This window comes from Pleurodeles waltl, chromosome 8, assembly GCF_031143425.1.
Source record: "Pleurodeles waltl isolate 20211129_DDA chromosome 8, aPleWal1.hap1.20221129, whole genome shotgun sequence".
Lineage (NCBI taxonomy): Eukaryota > Metazoa > Chordata > Amphibia > Caudata > Salamandridae > Pleurodeles > Pleurodeles waltl.
Window position 1 is genome coordinate 1,529,474,396 of NC_090447.1, and position 22,910 is coordinate 1,529,497,305.

At 43.6% G+C, this 22,910-nt stretch overlaps 1 protein-coding gene across 2 annotated transcripts in view; it reads right to left on the reverse strand.

Moving 5' to 3' along the window:
- PDXK (pyridoxal kinase) overlaps positions 1–22,910 on the reverse strand; it is a 244,282-nt gene that overhangs the window by 56,062 nt on the left and 165,310 nt on the right. For both annotated transcript variants that reach the window (XM_069202944.1, XM_069202943.1), the window contains exons 4-5: positions 11,948–12,052; positions 798–881 (exon numbers count right to left, since the gene is read on the reverse strand). In XM_069202944.1, coding sequence (XP_069059045.1) covers positions 798–881; positions 11,948–12,052 — 189 coding nt within the window. The remainder of the gene's footprint in view (positions 1–797; positions 882–11,947; positions 12,053–22,910) is intronic.

Below are 22,910 nucleotides of genomic sequence, written 5' to 3' on the forward strand. Positions count from 1 at the left end.
ACCAAATTAGTTTTACGGTTATGGTTAAGATTAGGTCCTGCTCTTAACACTCAATGTTAGCATTAGGGTTTAGGTACAGCTAAGGTTACGACCAGCTTTCACCATATACCAAGTTAGGATTGAGGTTAAAGGTTAGGGTTGGGTCACATCCAGCTCTCAACACACACCAGGGTAGTTTTGGGGTCAAAGGCATGGTTAGAGCTGAGGTTAGGCGCAGCTCTAACCATACACCGCATTAGTGATGGGGTTATGGTTATAGTCACTTCCAGCTATCAAAGTAAACCATGTTAGCGTTTGATTAATGGTTACGGTTAAGACAGAGGTTAGACCCAGGACTAAACATAGACCACATTAGTCTTGGGGTTATGGTTAAGATCACAGTACAGAAGGTTAGCATCAGGGTTAAGATGATATTAGGACTGAGGTTAAACCCAGCTCTCCCTATAACCACATTAGCGTTGAGGTTAAAGGTTACTGTTAGGACTGAGGTTAACCCCGCACTCAAAATAACCATGTTAGCGTTGGGGCTAAACCTTAGGACCACGGTTAGGCCCAGCTCTCACCATTCACTAGGTTGGCTCTAGGTTTAAAAGCTACCATTAGGAGTGGAATGAAACCCAGCACTCAGGTTGCACCATGCTAGGGTGCAGGTTATGGCTAAAGGCCACACCAGCTCTCACCATCCACTAGGTTGGCTTTGGGGTTAAAGGTTACCATTAGGACTGAGATGAAACCCAGATCTCAGGATGCACCATGCTAGGGTGCAGGTTATGGGTAAAGGCCACACCCGCTCTCACCATACACCAGCTTGGGATTCTGTGTCTTCAGCTCCTGCACAATGTCCACCACCATGCTCAGGAAGGATTTGTCTCTCATGTAACCTTCAGGGAGGGAAAAATAGAAATTATCCACTCGAAGTGTATGTATAGATTGAAGCTGTGCTTCTTTCTTTAACAACATGGCTATAAGTATGCATCGTAAACGGTCGGACAACCGTCACTGACAAAAACAACATCCGGGACATTCAGTGGCGGGCTTACAAAGGGCAGCGGCCAGGGGAACAACTATAATATTGAGGCTTACTGAGACCACCATTCATTGTCTACGGAGAACAAGAGACAGCGACAAATGCTATATCCAGGCTTACTGAGACCAACATTCAGTGTCTGCGGAGAACAACAGACAGCGACAGACAATATCCAGGCTTACTGAGACCAACATTCAGTGTCTGCGGAGAACAACAGACAGCGACAGACAATATCCAGGCTTACTGAGACCAACATTCAGTGTCTGCGGAGAACAACAGACAGCGACAGACAATATCCAGGCTTACTGAGACCAACATTCAGTGTCTGCGGAGAACAACAGACAGCGACAGACAATATCCAGGCTTACTGAGACCAACATTCAGTGTCTACGGAGAACAACAGACAGCGACAGACAATATCCAGGCTTACTGAGACCAACATTCAGTGTCTGCGGAGAACAACAGACAGCGACAGACAATATCCAGGCTTACTGAGACCAACATTCAGTGTCTGCGGAGAACAACAGACAGCGACAGACAATATCCAGGCTTACTGAGACCAACATTCAGTGTCTGCGGAGAACAACAGACAGCGACAGACAATATCCAGGCTTACTGAGACCAACATTCAGTGTCTGCGGAGAACAACAGACAGCGACAGACAATATCCAGGCTTACTGAGACCAACATTCAGTGTCTGCGGAGAACAACAGACAGCGACAGAGAATATCCAGGCTTACTGAGACCAACATTCAGTGTCTGCGGAGAACAACAGACAGCGACAGAGAATATCCAGGCTTACTGAGACCAACATTCAGTGTCTACGGAGAACAACAGACAGCGACAAAGACCAACGCACAAGACCGCTATCCACCGCTAGGGTGAACCGCATTATAACTTCCAGTGCCATGGCTGCACACACACAGTGCAATACTTTTCAGCTGATTATGCTACTGTGTATAATATTCTTTTTTTTATCATCGTGGCCACTTCTCCTCTTTCCTGTTTTATTTTTCTTTCTCCTCATTCTAAGTAAACTCTGTCAGCTTTGCAAAAATGTGTTGTACCATAGTGTTAATCATTGCAGTGCAATTAAGGCCTTATTTAGAGTTCAGGGGATGGATTACTCCATCACAAATGTGACGGATATTCCTTCTTGAGTGTTCAAGTGCGTTATATCCAGCGGTACTTGTAATACGGTGGATGTTTGTGACGAAGTAACCTGTCCACTAAACTCCAAATCAGGCCCATAGTGATAAGTTACAGAACTCCATCAAATAAATGAATAGAGCCAACAAGCAGGATACTTACTCTATAACGTTCTTATTGGTGAGTACTCAAACAAGGATGGTTGGTCTGACAAACGTAGAAAGGCTGAAAGTGCAGACAAATAACCTTGCCTAGTGTCCACTGCAAGACCAAAGACAAAATGAAAAAAGAAACATCCAACAGCTTGGCATGTAAAAGGATCAATCGTGCAGGTACAGCACCAGACCACAAATCTGTCCCAGCACCCGGCATATAGTGACTTTGTGGAAGGGCATCTGGCAGCGAGGATGACATCAACCAATTCAAGCAGTAGATTAAATCCAACCAGCTGCTATGGTTCAAGTCACAAGCATGGAGGTGTATATTGTACAGGTCTGGGTACAGAACCTTGCCCTGCTGCTGCAACAGATGATCATCTCTCAAAGGGGAATCCTCATCGGAGGACAAAAGCCTATGCCCAGCCGTTCTGGCCTAATCTAGAGCCATCATGATGACTTGGGCCTGGTCGTTCCTGATCTATTTCAAAATGCTGGGAATAGAAGACAGGGTAGGGAAGGCGTATAGAAGTCCCATATTCCATTCCAAACTCAATGCATATTTTAGTGAGCATTCTTGCAGAAGTCCAATGCAAAAAAAGTTGACACTGCACGTTTTCAACTGTGGCGAAAAGATCCACCCAAGGCTCTCTCCAATGTCAGAGGATGTTCACCACCTTCATGATATGGCAGATGCCACCTCCTTAAATCTGAAGGAATCACACAATCAAGAATCCTGGCAGGTGGTTCAACTAGCACAGTAACCTACTCCACCCTGCTTGTTGCAATACAACATTGCAATGTTTTTTTATCTCTGAGGACATGCCTCAGCCTCCCCTTGATGGATGACAGGAAGGCCATTCGCGCCAGATGAATGGCTCGCAACAACAGATTGATATGGAGCCAGGTTTCCATCAGAAGCCAGAATCTTCTGATTTCCACCTCCCCCAGGTGACCCCCCCACCCGGTAGGCACATGTCTGTCACCATCATCAGCTCTGGGTGGCGAAGGGAGGGGGTCTTGCCACTGAGCAACTTGAAACGAGCAGCCACTACTGCAGATCATGAGCAGTGTCTTCCAAAGTCTGGATATCATTCAATAGATGTCCTCTGTGCTGGGCCCACTGGACCTTCAGCTTCCATCACAGACCCTGCTCGTTCCAGGTGTTGTAGTCGACCAGAAAGATGCCGAGAAGCTTCAGAGTTGCTCTTGCAGAGATCCAGCACTGGGCCAGAAACATCTGGATTACAGCCCCAATGTCCTCAACTCGTTGCAGCAGAGGGAAGGGCTTCAAATGCACTGTATTATGGATATCTGCAACGAATGGCAGCCTCTGCAAAGGAGCGAAGTGCGACTTCAGTACGTTGATCATAATCACCAATGATGTTAAGAGGGTCGCTGTCATGTGGTGGTGAAGAAGTTAGCCCTATGATGACCGGTTGCGCTTTAGTAATTTCATATTGTGACACCGATTGAAATTAGGCTGAAATCAGTTCAGTGTAAGATATCAGAATCAGCATTGAATCGCCTTCCTGCACCAGTGGGGTCAAACCCGGCGTGGACGACGAACAACCTGGCACACAACCTGGAGCTGGAGTAGACGTACGTACTGGGGTCAGGTTGGGACCTGGAACGGGTCTCAAGGGTTCAGATGAACCCATCAGCGGGAACCCGACTTGGAGCCCCTGAGGTTCCTCGGGGCCTGAAGGCCAGACAGGGGGACTAGAACTGTATTGAACAACTGCAGCTTAGCCTCTTTGTATGCCTCAAACTGCTGTGGCATCACCGCTTGGGGTGCACGGGAATCATTCAGGGAATTGGCTTTGCGACCGGGGGCAAAAAGGGAAGCTGAAGGACATTGTGATGCCATTGCACCCTATCCTTAGATATGGAGTATTGGGATGGGGTTGAGTCTTACTTCATTATTTTAAGCTTCCGCTCGGACTTCAATTTAGACTTACCACAGGACTTCAATTGCAAGATTGACTGTCACAGGAACAGCCAGGGAGGGAGAACAAGTCCATGCCCATCACCTGGGGCAGGAGTAGAACTTAAGCGAGGGCTTGGCTTCTTCTTATGTGTGGTGACGTACAGCTTTACTTCTCGGTCCTGGGTCACCTTCGGCTGCATAAGGGCACACTTATCGCACAACTCCGAGTCATGCAGAAGGCCAAACACCGGAGACAAACCTTCTGCAGATCCGTAACCGACATATTTTTTCTATGGTCATGGATCGAAACTTGTAGTTTTGGGAGTGTATATTGTTCTCTTTCATAATGGATTTGGGGTGTTTTTAGGAGTCATCAGAGGCTGGCAAATTAATCGGGAGGTGCTCCAGAGCCACTTTGGAAGGTGCAGAAAGGAAGGAATTGACCTCAGAGCGCAGGGGTGGTGCTTCCTGGGTGGTGCGGAACCAGCACGGAGCTACACAGCGCCACCTAGTAGAGTGCTGGAGTATTGCTCGAAAGTGCCTGGGAGTATTCTAAAGTGAGGCTGTAGTTAGAAGTATCCATCAGAAAGAGTGTCTAGGCCAACAACAGAATCCACTACTGAGTTCATTTGAAACTAGTACCCACTGCCACAAAGAAAAAGGGTGATACCCAATGTGACAGAAGCTCTGACTGTGGACTTTCAGAGCTAGAGCCACCCAAGACGAACATCAATTGTCAAAGAAAATCTGGGCTAACATTCGGAGGTACAGAAACTCGCCACAGACCAGCATACAGTCAAAGGGCTGTGAGAGCAATAATCCTGTCTGGAATGATGCAAATAAATATGCATGTCCTACTTTGGTGGGGGTTCTTTGGTTGATGAAGCAGAACAATTGGACATGAAGACAAATTCAGTCGGTTGAAATGTCTCAAGAAGAGGGTATGGACTTGAGCACATCTCAGGTTAACCAGTATTTGAACCCAAAGACAATGCCTCAGAATACTCAGAGGCTGAAGGTGACAGTAATGCTATCACGTGAGACTAAATGTTATGAAAGATGCCACACCCATCCACACCTACCACCAGGAACAAAGTGGCAGAAAAACCAGAGAATCGGTACATCCAGGAAGAGGTTTCTGAAGGCCATTCTTTGATTCTGATAAAACGTTACACAAACTATACAGCCCAACTCGCCTGTGGTAGTATAATTGGTCCTGATGTCAGCCACAAGCATTTGGGAACATGGTGACCCTAAGAGAAAGTAGAAGTAACTAGAGCCCGAGACTTCCTATCTTTTCCCATTTTTAATCATATTGGCTGGTTCCCAGATTAAATCAATAAGTCGGATCCCATAGGCTCAACATGATTCCTACAATGTTGACAACTACTCATCCTCTTGCTATGAGAAGGGACCACCACCACGTGAGACAGCTTCCACATCTTCATGACGAACATCGCCAGCTGGATGAAAGACAACTCCCTGAAACTCAACACAGATAAAAAGGAAGTACTGATCTTCAGGAACAACACCTCACCCTCAAACGACTCCTGGTGGCCTTCAGAACTAGGCCTCTCACCCACATCTTCAGACTGTGCCCGCAACCTCAGCATCATCCTGTACCACAAGCTCACCATGAAAAACCAGATCAACGCAGTCTTCTCCGCCTGCTTCCTCACTCTATGCACGCTCCGCAGGATCTTTAAATGGCTCCCAATCAACACCAGACGCACCATCACCCAAGCCCAAGTCTGAGGCATGGGTCAACCGGTGCCAAAAACATCCAAGACTTGGTGTCACCAATGTAAACTCTCAGTGGCCTGGCCATCCAAGACCAGAATCAAGAACCAGGGTCAGCACTGACCAATGTGCAGCTGCAGAGATTGGCAAAACCAGCGTGTAACGTTAAGGCGAGTCAAGCCCAGCAGCCAATGTGAGGGCCACCCAAGGTGACCTTGCATGTCCACCACTCAAATCAACAAATTATATCCCCCAATACTAATCCACCACTAATCCTCCAGGTTCTAGAGAAGCGTGCTACTCACCAAAAAGCACTTTGAGACCTCGTCAGGGGCAGTAAGCGCTATATATGTATAATTACAATTGCAAAGCAGCTTACTTTTATGCTCCTTTTTGCAAGAGACTCCAATATTTGTAAACAAATAGTTCTTGCTTTTATCTAGAACAATGCTTGCATACATCGAAAGGAAACTTTTTTTTGAACTTTAAGCAAAGAATTCTTGCCTCATGGTCTCGAAGACTGACAGTGTAGTGTGTATAACGCCTCAGGGTGGGATCTCAGATCAGACATGTGCAGGGAGGAGCGTTCTTGGGGTCTATGGAGAACGTCAGAGAAGAAAAACTACTATAGGGAGGAAAATAGGGAGGGCCTTCGAGGTCAGAATCTCTCATCCGCTTTAGCAAGTGCTTCTTGGCGCTAGAGAACATAGACAACCAAGATAAAAGAGAGAGGTGGGGCTCAGACACACCTCTAGGATCTAAAAGTGATTACTGGGTAAAAACCCATACACAGTTATGTAGGTTTCATGAATATAAATGCAGACTTTAAATCTTTACCGAGATATTTTTAAAAACAAAAGAAAATCCTGGAACAATTTAGATTACTCCGAATTACTCTTGGTTCCGTCAAAGATAGAGCAATTAAATATGAGGGGAATTAACAAACGAGTCGGGGTTTCCTCTCTCCTCTCACAATTAAACGTTACTTGCCAGGCTGTTTGTGTTTGGTGCCCATCTAAATGCAGAATACCACACAAAGATGATCTGTCCTAGAGGTGCTTACACACAAGTGTTTAAAAATACTAACTGTGCACCAGGCCCCTGGGCGCCTCCTCACGGGTCACTTACTGAGCAGCTCAGTAGGGCCGAGTCTGAAACAACTCTCCGTCCTTCCATGTATGTAGTCAACACCTCCTTCATTCTCCAGTTGCCTCCCTCTGTCCCTGAGCTGCCTCCGGGGCCCCCACAAACCACCAGAGTTGCCTCCGGGGCCCCCACAAACCACCAGAGCTGCCTCCTGGCTCCAGTCTCTGCTGACCTTCACATCCTTACAACCAAGGACCCAGAGATGCTGCAGTAATACCGCCGTCCGCCACCGGGGGGCAGCGCCGGCTCACAAACTCAGGTGAGCAAACTTATTGTCAGTGGAGTAAAGTTTAGGGTGGTTGTCCATTGTTGCAGGGGTGTAAGGCAGGCCCCTGGGGGAGGGGCATCCTCCTGGGTTATGCCACTGGATCACTAGCCTTCTCCTGGCCGCACATCCCTTCCCCTGCACCAGCGTCACCTGCTGCTGAAGACAGATGTGCCTTTTCACCATGGCCGCCAAGTTTCCCAGGTCCACGCGCGATGTGCTGCTCCGCTCCAGGTTTTCACTTTGCATTGTGGGCGTTGTAGTCATGTTTTATAATGGAACAAAACAGGACTACAAGTCCCAGAATTCAAAGAAAAACCCAGAATGAAGCAGAACATCATACCTGGAGCTGGGAAGCTTGGCAGGGCTGTTTTGTGAGTAAATAGTGAATTTGCAAACCTTTTGTACACACGTGTGTGCCTTGGTTAACATTTCCTTGTGACTGCACGCTTGCGAGGGTAAGGTATGTAAAAATACACCCACGTACAAAATGTCTGTAAAAGCGCAATTTTTTACAGCGCCCAGACAGTGCGCCTTATTCACAAACTGCGTATTGCAGTATGTTTTGAAGTACTGTAACAGTACAAATAAAGTGCTACAAAATGGTACTCCCAAACCTAGGGGTGCAAACCACCTTCACCCCTCCTTTCCTTCTATGGGCCGAGGGGGAGGATGTGGAATTACAGCTGGAGCTGTCGGCTTTGGACCTGGGACACGAGTTAAGTCGCGCCGTTGGCTCAACATCCTGTGATTCTAGACGAATCATTAAGGACCTGATTTAGAGGTTGGCGAATGGGGTTACTCCGTCACAAACGTAACGGATATCCTGTCCACTATATTACGATCCCATTATAGCCCATGCAGATTGTAGTACGGCGGAGAGCATATCCTTCACGTATGTGGTGGAGGAACCCGTCTGCAAAAACTCTAAATCCGGCCCTAGCTCTCCACACGCCCAAACAAGCATTTGCAATGCAACGGGTCTCGCGTTTGCTAGAGTTAGAGCTATAAGCGTTGTAAATTCCTAACTGGATTACTCTTGCCACATAAATTGAAAATGAAAAGTAAAACAGTTGACATAAGAAAACCATTTCAAAGCGCCACGGCTTCCATGAGTGTGAACGCGAAGGAAAGTCACAAAAGGAAAAACAAGTTCGCTCGCAGTCAAACTATCAGCAATTATCCATGTAACAGGGTCGATGGCCAAAGTGGTAACAAAACCGCCCCAAGGAGGGACAACGTAAGGCATTCACCAATGATAACAAAGGATTTGTGAACAGCAAGCCCATGAACGAGTGAGAGTGGTGGGCGTGGTTAAAAGCCCAAATAGATACATTACAACACGTCAGAGCGCTTGCACGCTCGGCCTAAAAAAAGAGAGTCTGGAAAGCCATCCTTGCACAGAAAAATACACAAAGACTCATACTGTACTTATAAGAGTAAAAACAATATGAGTGCAGGTGCAACAATTCAGTTTTATATATATATATATATATATATATATATATATATATATATATATATATATATATATATAATTTTAATAAATCCCAGATTTGAACTAAGGTTACAGAGCGAAAAACACTTCAAATGTTTAAAGCTAACCTATAACATGTTACGGGTACAGGATACTGTGGGGAGACCGTTATCCCACAAAAAGTGTTGGTAGTTGAAGTTCAGTTTAAGCTTTCTGCAGAAGAATGCATACATGTTTAAGGGAGAGTTGTCCAGCATCATGGCACCCCAGCTCTGCCATATAACGAGATCCATATCATCGCTCTAGTCTACTACAAAATACTGATGTCACTGCGCATGTGCCTGTCACGTGACACTGATTGCTACTGCTAGGTCATTTCCTGTAGCGGGAGCTCAGTGCTAGTTGGTAACCACACGTAGCGGGAGGCGTACTTCTGGGTGAACGACTCTGCGGTATCTACAGAGAAATGACTTCGCTGCCCACCTTCACTTATGACGACCTCTTTCGATTCAATAAGATGTGAGTCTTGGGTTAAGTAATAGACTATTTGCACACGAATGACAGGGTCCAGTACTAGCTATACTCGACGCTCGCTTACTACTCCGCGTGCAAGGCTGCAGGAGTTAGACACGGTCGCTCCTTGCGACCTCAATGTAGGATGCCTATATATATTCTGAACATACTACTGCATCGTATCTACTGTGCAGTGCATGTACTTATTATAGGCGGTTAAACGATGAGGTGTACTATCCTTGTGTCTCCCTTCATATGAGTAAGTACAATAAACGTTTGAATTGGGGAAAGTATTGCCTGCACTACTTAGAAAGGGGTTTTTGAACCGTTAATGTACATTGTCAGCACATTTTGGCATGGGTACTAAAACATTACTGGGCAGTTTTAGCACTTCTCTGCAGGTTTGAAATAGGGTAATAAAACAGAAATGAGTTAGAGCTATTGGCGCTGTGAATTCCTAACTGGACTTTTTTTTGCCATATACATGGGAAAATGAAAAGTAAAACAGTTGACATAAGCGAGCCGATTCAAAGTGCCGCGGCTGCCATGAGCGTGAACACGAAGAAGACACACAAAAGGAAAAATGAAAAGTAAAACAGTTAACGCAAGCGAGCCGATTCAAAGCAACAGAGTTGCATGAGCGCGTAGGAGACACACAAAAGGAAAAAGAAGTTTGCTCACAGTCAAACTTATCAGCAAATGTGCAATTATCCATGTAACAGGGTTGGTCCCCAAGGCATTAACAAAACTGCCTTAAGGAGGGACAAACATAAAGCATTTACCAATAATAACAAAGGATTTTTGAAAGGCAAGCCCACGAACAAGTGAAAGTGAGGTGGGTGGTAAAAAGCCCACAATAGATACCAACACTCCGGAAAAGCAACGCTCACGCGCTGTTATGGTTGACCTAAAAATGAAGGCGACTTGATGTGGTGCAACTTGTGGTCACACAAAGCACTGCAATACCTTCGGGTTGAGTTTGCACTATATAAAACTGAAAAAAATGGAAATCCTCACACATGTAAGTTTACAACTTCGTAGTAAATGTGGGAGGGACCAGAAAATGGCTGTAAGGCAGGGCATATTTACTACTAAACTGGAGGTGTTTCGGAAGGAGTCAGGAGGGGTTTAGAAAGGAACGCGCACCCACGCTCAAAAGAGTAAGCTCATTACTGTTCACGAACTGCAAGGGAGTAAAACAGTAGTAAATTACTCCAGCTCAGCTGGAGTTAGTTTAGTCCCAGACATAACCAACCACTGGTACTGCAACAGCCTTTCATAGAAAATAATGGAGGTAGGGACTTAACATAAAACTCCATAGGAAATAATATTACATTCAATTAAACTATTTAAACATATAAATACATGTAAATGAATGCTAAAAAAAAACTACAAATAAAACATTTATTATTGTACTTTTAAATATTTCAATAACCTTTATTTAATTATAAACGTGAATTTAATATTATTTATTACGGTATCATTAAATTACTCTTAATTCTATGCACCACTTTTAATAATGTTAAATACATAATAAAAAATATAACTTTTGGGCTTTAGGTGGGATTCTTTTAAAATAAATGTTCAACGTTTTTCAATTGAATATATTTAAACTAATTGAATTTTAGGTTAAATCAAGTTAATAGTGCTGCCGCTTTGTGTACTTTGTAATCTGATGCAGTAAACAATCATTTCACATGTTATGCCTGATTCTGGCAGAGCAAACTTGTAATATGAGGCATTTACTGCAACACCCCAGTGTAATGGTATTTAACGCGACCCCCCTTGGACCCACTCATAGTCAGGGCTGTTTAAACAAACGTGATTACACAATGAAACAAATTATCTGTCACAATACATCACAATATCCAAAATTGTTAACTAAGAAAAAATGTCAAAAGAGACACTATTGCTGTTAAGACGTATCCCACCCCTGAAGACAGCTTAATTATCAAGACACTTCAAATACCTGGAAGTCAATTAACTATCAGGATATATCGCATTTTTGGGGCTATGATGATTTTAAAGGTAAACCCCAACAACTGGCAACATGTTCCATGTTAGAACTTTTATGCAATCTCTGCAGAAACATTACCAGCAGCAAGCACACACCTAGAGACAAGTTACATATTGTTATCACACGTAACTGGGGATCAATGCCCATTATATATATATATCACAGGATACATTACAACGGCTGAGTCACACTAGATATCGCAATATACGATGATAACATGTCAGGATACTTTCAATTATTTTGAGGCACTTCACCTGTCTGGATACATTCCAGTTTGTGATGAAAATGTCCCCCAGTGGGGTATACTGCAATACCCGAGGACACATTACCCGTCGTGATACAGTATGACCTCTACAGACATGTCAGACGTTTGGGTACAGTATTTCTGGAAATTATACCTGTTTGCAATATCCAGAATTGACATCACTCTAGGAGGCATGACAATATCTAGGACATGTAACCAAGCTGGATTCCTACCAATATCAGGGAACATATTGCGATATATCGCAATATCCGGGGCCGCCTTACCTGTCAGGACATAGTCGTACTGAGTGACATCGTTCAGTTTCAGCCCTTCGTAGAGCTCGTGAAGTTCTGCTGAGTTTAGGACTTGTCCCTTCCAGTGGTCGTACCCTGAGGTGAGAGAACACAGGGTGCAGAAGGTTAACATAAGGTCACAGTCTCCAAAATTGCACAAAGTCTCACCAACAGCAGATACCAGTGTATGGGCAGTGGATAGGTGTAAAGAAGAGACAGCCAACAACTGTTGTACTTGTGTGTGCATAAAAAAGGCTCAGGTGAAGTCAGAGAGGGAACTGCGGTCTTTATACCTAAAATCATATTTTAATAGAAATACTTGTGTAATAAGAGAAATAATTTATTCGTAAAGCAAGGGGCAAATCCTTTGATAATAAAAAATGCAATCAACTAAGAACTCTTTATTCAGTCGGTAGATTACTCATTTAATCTCGTAAACCTACATCCCTTAGGAGATTTATGGACAACGTTTCCTTTATAACAGCTCAGTCACTCCTAGTGAGTAAACTCTCTCCAGTTAGAATCTTCTATGTGCCTGTCATCTAGAGGCCAAACAAGGAACTGCTTCTATCTCATCTATGATAACCGTGTGAGTACCTGCCACCTGGTGGCTGAACCGGGAACTGCTTCTATCTCATCTATTATAATCTTTTGGTGCCTGCCACCTAGCGGCTGAACCAGGAACTGCTTCTATCTCATCTATTACATTCTTGTGGGTGCCTGCCACCTAGGGGCAGAACCAGGAGCTGCTTGTATGGTGTCTATTATAATCTTTTGGGTGCCTGCCACCTAGGGGCCGAGCCAGGAACTGCTTGTATTGTATCTATTATAATCTTGTGGGTGTCTGCCACTTAACTGCGAACCAGGAACTGCTTCTATCTCATCTATTTTAATCTTGTGGGTGTCTGCCTCCTACAGGCCAAAACAGGAACAGTTTTTTCTCATCTATTATAATATTCTAAGCGGCTGCTACCTAGGGGGCTGAACCAAGATCTGCTGCTATGTCATCTATTATAATTTTGTGGGCGTCTACTACCTAGGGGCTGAACTAGGAACTGCGTATATCTCATCTATTATAATCTTCTGGGTACCTGCCACCTAGGGGTCCAATCAGGAACTGCTTCTATGTTGTGTATCATAAACATGTGGTGCCTGCCACCTAGCAGCCGGACCAGGAACTGCTTCCATCTCATGTATTATAATCTTGTGGGTGCCTGCCACCTAGCGGCCAAACCAGGAACTACGTCTATGTTATCTATTATAAACTTGTGGTTGTCTGCCACGTAGGGGCAGAACCACGAACTGCTTGTATTGTGTGTATTATAATCTTGTTGGTGTCTGGCACCTAGCGGGTGAACCAGGAACTGCTTCTATTGCTGTCCGTTAGAGCTTTACAATCTGGTACGGTACACGTGTGGAGCCACACACATTCCCTGGCGCATACTTGCCATCCTGCCAGTTTCCTTTTTAAAAAAGGATTAAATCATTTTATATTTTTGGCCGCGAGCAGTGAGAGAATCTGTGTAATGTGAAAGAGGTTACAGACAGAGTAGCCAGGTCACCGTAAAAGTAACTTTATCTTCCTCCTAGGTCCTCGATGTCTCCCATTCCAAAGTTGTGCCTAAAGGTCACTGCACTGAAATGTGACAGGTAGGAGGAGGCTCTAGGGCCAAGACCACAGGGTTTGGAATAACTTCCTGGTCAAAGCGTGGATCTCTCCTAAGGGAAGCTTCCGCAGCAGAGTGCTTGTGCATTAGACCAGGCAGCTACCCTGCATGCATGTCTGACAGATGCCCTCCCTAACTGTGGCATCCTTGTATACCCCTGTCTTCACTTGTTGTCTAAGGTGAGGAGAGGGGGCTCCTGCACAGGCCTTCTATGCTACTGCTTTAGAATACTGACAATGTCCTTTCTGCAGGAGTGTACAAAAGACAGGTTAATGTAACTATTTCTGCCTCTTTCCAAATCAAATCTATGCAAGGCTGTGGCCTACTGACTGAAATCACTGCAAGTAGCTCTGCAGGGTTTGAGAGCATAAAGCCTTGAGTACTCTGTTTTGTTAAGCCTGTCACACACACTCTAAGGAATTAGTGCATTAATGTTGGCACACAACCAGCCTGTCTTGTATGCAGCGTCTATGCATTACCAGGGAAGCCCTGCCACGAACAAGTCGCCGAGCTACAAAGGAACCTGGCTGGCATCATTACCTTAGAGTCACTAGGAACAACACGGGGTCCTGCTGCTGTCCAAACAAAGGCCCAAGGTGCACCTGACACCCTTGTTGTGCAACGACCCCTTCAAACAGGAGGCCAGGAAGCATGGAAATAAAATGTAGGAAAAGACTCCACGTTCATGTTAAACTCCATCAACACCTTTAGAACAAAAGTTGATGGGTTCTCAGAATTACTTTCTTATGAAGGAACATACGGTCAGATATAGCAAGCATTTTTCCGGTAGCAAACGGCTCGATTCACAGAACGAGGCCATTTGCGACTAGAAATATGCATTTTGGTATGGATAATTTTAAAATGCGATTCCGTGACATGTTACTGAATCGCAGTTTGGAATTGTGAATACATACCGATTTGGTATTTGGAAAGAACGTTAGGGCATCCCTTCCAAATACCGAATCAGAATGGGATGTATGACTGTTTTGCGACCAAATTACAGACGCAAACGACTCTCGCATTACTCAACTCAAAGTTGGTGGTAATACATTTGCAAATTGGAAGGGTTTCCCTGGGACCCCACTTCCTCTTTGAAAATATATATATATAAAAAATAAGAGCAGGCAGTAATCATTTTCATATTTTTGTTTTAATCGCATTCAGTTTTCCTTTAAGAACAGGTTGTATTAAAAAAAAAAGATTGCTTCATTAAAAAACAATCACATGTATTGTTGTCTGCTGACCCCAGCATGCCACCAACCCTGTGACAGCTGCAATGCCTAATAGGTTGCAAAATGTGACATGCCTCATTAATATTTGCTACCCACTAGGAATCGCTAATGAAACTCAAGAGTTTCAAACATTAAGGATACCGATTTCCTAAATTGGTATTCCTAATGTTAGTACATCTGACCCATAGTGTGTACGGTTAAGAAAGAGACAGGAAATAAAGCTCACTGATGTGCCTCGCTGAAGGTATGAACTCCAGGAACGAAGCTTCAAGACGCAAGTCCATGGACTCTGCCTTAATCTGTCCGGAATCCATTTGAAATCCAAAGAAGCCATGGGAGCCCGGATTCTTTGGTACAGCTGAGCAACCATCTTACCTCCACTCATTCCTATAAGGAGCCCTTTTGGAGAACGTCCCGATGCCATCAGGATGCCACAGAGTTCTCTAAAGGCGCAGGTATCAAAGGCTTTTTCTTCAGAAAGAAGGGGGTTAATGTGAAGGATGGTGGTGTGTGCGGTGGGAATCTCCCTACTTCCATGAACAGGATGTACTTCATCTAGAAGAGCTGAATGCGCTCCATCAGAACTGATGGCCGGCCCTGAGGTATATCATGTACTATGAGCATTCCTAAAAATAACTGATGAATTTCAGTGACTTTTGCACGTTTGACTCTCAAACGCAGCTCATGTATTAACTTTGATTTTTTTCCTGTGAATTTAAAAGGATTTTCTATGCCATACTTCTTTTTAAACTCTCTCTGTGCACGGCAGGGGTGGGTCCAGTGCCTGGCCTCCAGTCCTGAACCCTACCTGCCATAGTATCATATACCCTATTGCACACAGTCTTCGGCCTTGCGCAGCGGGAAACTGGGCCTGCGGCCAAGTCTTGCACCAAATCTGCAGAGGGTGTTGCTCATGTGTGGTTGGACACCCTACCTCTGGCCTTCAAAGCAAGGCCAGACACTCACTTTATCACATTTACTTTATTGTTAGGCTTTGCTTGTTTTTTTTTTTTTTTTTAAACATTGCCGAGCACTTACAATGGCTGCTGGCGAGCTTGAGTGCTGAAAAAACTCCACTTTTTTCATGTGTGCTGTGGATTTTCCATATACTTGAGTACCTATGACCGCTAACCTGGAGTCGGCTACCTTAGGGGTTGGCGGCCCATGGCTGTGTAAAAAAAAGGTGCGAAGCATGTGCCGACTCACAAACTTCCATATTGCGGAAAAAAGCTGATCATTCCAAATCCAAAGTTTTAAAATATGTTTGACCACTTTTTAATGTATCTGCCATTTTAAATTCTCTGCTTTGTCAAAGAAGATGCAGGCACTTAACTGGGGATATGTGGAACCTTAGTTTAATTCATGGCCAAGTTTAAGCAAGGCCGCACATATCCCGAGTAGAAAGGCCACGTCTTCTTTGACGGAATATGAATTTAAAATCACATAATAAGCAGGTGTCTGATCATCGCCATGCAGCCGGTGAATCAGGGCACAGCTTTTCTCACATCAAAAATCAAAAATCCTTTCCTATAGAAAGTGTGAGCTAACTATAACTACAATGGTGCTAGCACCGCCAGTGTAATGTTTTTAAAAAAATGTTTAATAACCTTGGTGCCAACTTACAAATCTGAATTAACCTTTCCAAAACAAATGTCATCCTCGCTGGCTCTTTCGAGAAAGTTTTGAGCTTATCCATCAAGAAAAATAGGGGGCTGAGGGTAACCAAGCTAGACCCCTCCCCAACCCCGGGTAATGCTAATCAAAAACAGGTACCACAGTACAGGAAAACAAATTTATATAAAAGAAACAAGAAAGAAGGTCTGGCCAGGGAGAGCCCTTTCGTCGCACACACTTTACACTTTTTTCCCTTGCGCGTCCCCAGAGTCCCAGCAAAGGCTCTTTTAAGTCCCAGCACCAGCAGCAATACAGCGTGATAAGAGCTGTCTGCCAGCCCCGCTGCCCTCTGCTTGCAGCCTGGGCCTCTGGAGTTAAGGGATTCTGCTGCTGCTGCTTTTTTCCCATGGTTATGAATTTGCTACATCCGCAGATTTTAACAAAAAAATTAGTTTCTAGCTCAAACAGATCAAAAGTTACTAAAAACGTTGTATCATGTGTAAAAATGACAGACTAATGAAGTAATACTATCAAAAAATGTGATGTGTTGTGCTGCATGATTTGTCTTTTCTTGCAGCATTATTTAGCCATCCTGACACATAAATTGGTGCTCGCCTAATTCCAGCGGCCCTGCTTGTGACAAACTGGTGAGTGCCTTTCCTGGGTTACCTGTAGGCCCCTGGGCACTTGAAGCAGTGACACACTGCCATCGGAGGGTTGCAGGCCCAGGTCTATTCTGAAATGTTTGACCTTTAAAAACAATGCAATAATAACAATGCTGAAATAATGAAAACGCAAAACATAAATTAGGGAGGGAGAAGAAATAAATCGCGGAGAGATGTATACTCAGGCAGTCTCCCGTCCGGGTACTAACCAGGCGCGCCCTGAAGAATGTGTCACACATGCAGCATTTAGAATATGATAAAAAAAACTGCAACTCAATGAAACAAAGGTTCAATTGATGTTATAGTTAGGTATGGTAATAAGCTCTTACCATACATTTGGGAACCCCAGAAATTCAATGAAAAATATAATGGTTAAAGTGATTTAGGTATTGAAAGAAAACCAGAATGTATGCTTAAACACCAAAAACCAAACGTTTGCCAGTTTTAGTTCAGTGAGCTACAACTATAATTTTCACCCCCCCCCACATGCCCTGCTTATGACCTTACGTATTACATCACTAATGACTTGTTCAATTACATCCTTGATGACATCACTGATGGCATCTCGTATTGCAGTATTGATGACATAATTGATGACATCATTCAATGAATGTGACAGTGCGCTACATGCTTTGTGAACTGGAAGTGATTCAGCAACCTACAACTACAGCAAATGTTTGGTATTGGGCATAACCTTTTACAACATGCAGGACACGTAACATGCCTGTTAATTCACCCACGTTTAGTAGGTGCGATCCTGTTTTTATAGGTAATGTCGCTAAATGTACAGGCATTCTGTGGGGGAGAGGGTTATTAACAAATAGCTCATAAGAGTTGATGAAGATTTGCAAGATGAGTTTGCTAACTGTAATTCTCTTGATGCAGTTTATTAGTTAGAGGTCAGAGAACCTTATGAAACAAAACTGAAGCCAACATGTTTCGCCACTATTTTGATTACAATGTTGCTTCATCAGGGCCAGGAAAAGAGGGATGATCAATTACAAATGGTATTAATCATGGGTGAGCATGACTAAGCACTTGTCACTAGAATTCTTTATGTATTGCAAAGTGCCTGTAAGATAGGCGGCATGATTCGATGTTGTAAAACACTTGTCAATTATAGCTAAAGTTTGTGATGTATCGCACAATAACGAGAAGGTGGACCGCATGCATAACAACCAGAGATCTAGCGTACAACAGACAAGTGGAAGTAGTTGGAATCTCATCAAACCATGCCAGCCGCACACATCAACACATAATCTATGCTTTCTTACATCACACCACACCTTACAATACTACACTACAAACGCACCAACCATAACACATCAACACATGATTCATGTCTTCTTACATCACACCACACCTTACATTACTACACAACATCAAACCGCACGAACCATCACACATCAACACATCATCCATGTCTTCTTACACTATACAATACTACACTGCATCAAACCACACAACCATAACAAATCAACACATCATCCATGTCTTCTTACATCACACCACACCTTACAATACTACACTACATCAAACAACACAAGCATACCACATCAACACATCATCCATGTCTTTTTACACTATACAATACTACACTGCATCAAACCACACAACCATATCAAATCAACACATCATCCATGTCTTCTTACATCACACCACACCTTACAATACTACACTACATCAAACCACACAAGCATACCACATCCACACATGATCCATATCTTCATGACATCACACCTTAAAATAGTGCACTACATCATACCACACAACCATAACAAATCAAAACATAACCCATGTCTTCTTACATCACCCCACACCTTACAATACTACACTACATCAAACTACACAAGCATACCACATCAACACACCATCCATGTCTTCTTACATCACACCACACCTTACAATACTACACTACATCAAACTACACAAGCATACCACATCAACACACCATCCATGTCTTTTTACACTATACAATACTACACTGCATCAAACCACACAACCATAACAAATCAACACATCATCCATGTCTTCTTACATCACACCACACCTTACAATACTAAACATCAAACCACACAAGCATACCACATCAACACATCATCCATGTCTTCTTACATCACACCACACCTTACAATACTACACTACATCAAACTACACAAGCATACCACATCAACACACCATCCATGTCTTTTTACACTATACAATACTACACTGCATCAAACCACACAACCATAACAAATCAACACATCATCCATGTCTTCTTACATCACACCACACCTTACAATACTACACTACATCAAACTACACAAGCATACCACCACACACCATCCATGTCTTCTTACACTATACAATACTACACTGCATCAAACCACACAACCATAACAAATCAACACATCATCCATGTCTTCTTACATCACACCACACCTTACAATACTACACTACATCAAACAACACAAGCATACCACATCAACACATCATCCATGTCTTCTTACATCACACCACACCTTAAAAAACTACACTACATCAAACCACACAAGCATACCACATCAACACATGATCCATATCTTCATGACATCACACCTTAAAATAGTGCACTACATCATACCACACAACCATAACAAATCAAAACATAACCCATGTCTTCTTACATCACACCACACAATACTACACTGCATCAAACCACACAAAATATCACACATCAACACATGTTCCATGTCTTCTTACATCGTACTACGCCTTACAATACTACACTACATCAGACTAATCATAGTGTTTCAATACATCTTTCATGTTCTCTTACATCGCAAAACACATTACAGTACTACACTACATCAAACAACACAAACCATGATCCATGCCCTCTCTATCACACCACACTAAACAGTACCACATGCGCACACCATAACACAACATGCAATATCACACAGAACACAGCAAATGACATACATCACTCAACACTGCTCCATACCATGCTCACCGACCACCTCATACTAAACAGTACCCCAGTGCCACACAGATACATCCACAGGCTGATGTTCTGATACAGAAAACAATCTCTAGAGAGAGAAACACAGCACTTTGACAGAACAGAATCCTTATCTACTAGGATCAGAGCACTGTCCCTCCACCATAGGATGTGAAATTCCAGGGTTTCCCCAACAACACTCAAAAACACAACTGCATGAATGCTCCTGTGCAGTATGACTGACAGCTGGGCAACAACGCCTCCTACACCACATCAAATGCTAGTATGATTAATGAGGGGAGCAGCCCTGCCGTGTATCATACTAGTATGCTACTGTCACGCATGTACTAGCTCCTATATGCGCGGAAAGGTGTTGCAGGCAGCTCTTTATATGGTAATCAAAGCACTCAGCGGACTCACCTACACCTCGGTCCCCCCAGTTACAACTGTTTAATATAGAGGTATTCTGTTTGTATTGCTCACAATATGGGATCTGTGCAAATTTTCTCACTGCACATCGTCTGTTTCCTGTGAAATGTGTATATATCATCATCGTTGTTTATTTCCAATTGATGACGGATCTCCAGACTCCCCAATCGGAGAGTCGTTTGATACCTTACATAAAAACATTTACCAAAAAAACAAAACAGTCCGCGGGCTTCCGCTGCTGGCATGAGATGAGCCCGGATCAACGATCTGTGACGCGCTGCTACGTTGATCGATGGCGGGGCCCGGCTAAATTGTTCACTTTGTAATTATTCTTTGACTTTCACGTTTAACTGCAGCTTCCCGGCTCACTCTGGACAGCCATATGACTCCGGGTGTATTGTAATTGTATTTATAAAGTGTTTACTACACCTGATGAGGCATCAAAGCACTGTTCAGCAAGTAGCACACTACTCCAGAACCCAAGAAGGATTAGTGGTGGATTAGTACAAGGAAATATGAGTTAATTTGAGAGGTGGACATGTGAGAATGTGGGTTTATGTTAAAAACAAACAAAATCAGTTTATCACACTGTAAAGATATGAATGAGACTAACTGAGCGGTTTGATTGAAGTCGGACTGTGAGAGGCACAAGGAGAAACTGTTCAAATTGTGCACTGAAGCCTCATTACTAGGAATTAAGATTATGAAGAAAAAGTAGATACGGGCTAAGAAAAATATAAATAAATGCATGCAAACAACAACTGGTGAAATGTCATTAATACGAGTAGAATATATAGACTTGGAAGAACAGAATCGAGCTTTTCAAAAACACAGATTTGCTTAGGATAACACAGAACAGCTGAGATGTGCTGCAAACAATGTAATGATGTCACTTAACTACACACTTTAGTGAGAGAGTTTGTCCATAAAGCATGCTTAGAGAGATTACAACCCAAGCACATGCCAATCAAACAAAAATTTAAAAAAATGTAAATCAAATGTAGTACAGAGCAGGGGACCACCGTTTAGCTTCCTTAATTCCCTCATTCCTCCTGCTCACGCTCGGCTTTCTAAATGATGCTGCTGTGACAAGATGCTACAGGTCAGATTTAGAGTTACTCCATCACAAAGGAAACAGATATCTTGTCCACTGTATTACAGGTGCCGTTTGATATAATCATTATGTACCATGGCCTCAAAATGCAGCTCTAACATTTAACGTACTAGGTAAAACAACTTACATGTGGTGCTTGAGAAAAGAGAGCCTGAGTCAGCCATCCACACCGACAGACGCACAGATCTCTGCAGTCTGTGTTCCACCCATGGAGCCATCTCAGCGAGCAGCCCGGTGGTGGCAGGCCACAATGCAATAAAACTGTGCCAGGAGTTTCAGCTACCAGTGCTTTAACCCCATGAGCTATCTCGTAAAACACTTTAATAGGGGAGCAGGTGCCATTTGCTCCAAGACACTAGTAGTGTGGCAAAGACCTGAGAGCCTTACTAATAATAAATCAAGCTAGTGACCTTTCATGTCAGGGGTTTTGCATAAGTTTTACAACCTGTTTATTACTTCTAATTGATCAAACAGGGCTCATTTACTGACTAAATTGATTTTACACACGAGTAAGTATCACTCGAAGTGTCACTCATCTGGCAGTAGAATGTCACTCATACATACACTGAAACCATAGAAATATCACAGATAAGCAATCTGACATTTTGGAAGATGTGTGGAAGGGGTTTGTGGGTATAGTGAAGGACAGGCCCTTGTGCAGAACCCTTGTGCAGACTATGCTGCTTGGCTTTAATCATGAGTAAGTGTCACTCGAAGTGTCACTCATCTGGCAGTAGAATGTCACTCATACATACACTGAAACCATAGAAATGTCACAGATAAGCAATCTGACATTTTGGAAGATGTGTGGAAGGGGTTTGTGGGTATAGTGAAGGACAGGCCCTTGTGCAGAACCCTTGTGCAGACTATGCTGCTTGGCTTTAATCATGAGTAAGTGTCATTCGAAGTGTCACTTATCTGGCAGTAGAATGTTACTCATACATATACTAAAAACATAGAAATGTCCCACATAAGCAATCGGACATCTTAGAAGCTGTAGGGGACGGGTTTGTGGGTATACTGCACACGACAGGCCCTTGTGCAGAATGGAATAATTAGGCCAGCAAAGATTTCTTGACACTAAACCATGCGAAAAGGCACACACAGCTTACAACGAACTCAGCCACACACCATCACAGTGAGACTGTCACCATGGAACCCAACAACACTAGCAAGCAGTGTCCCAAAGGATGGCACACACACAGCACACTGCCCTTAACCCCACATACACGGGAGGGCAGTAACTTTCAAGAGAAACGTCCATGGTG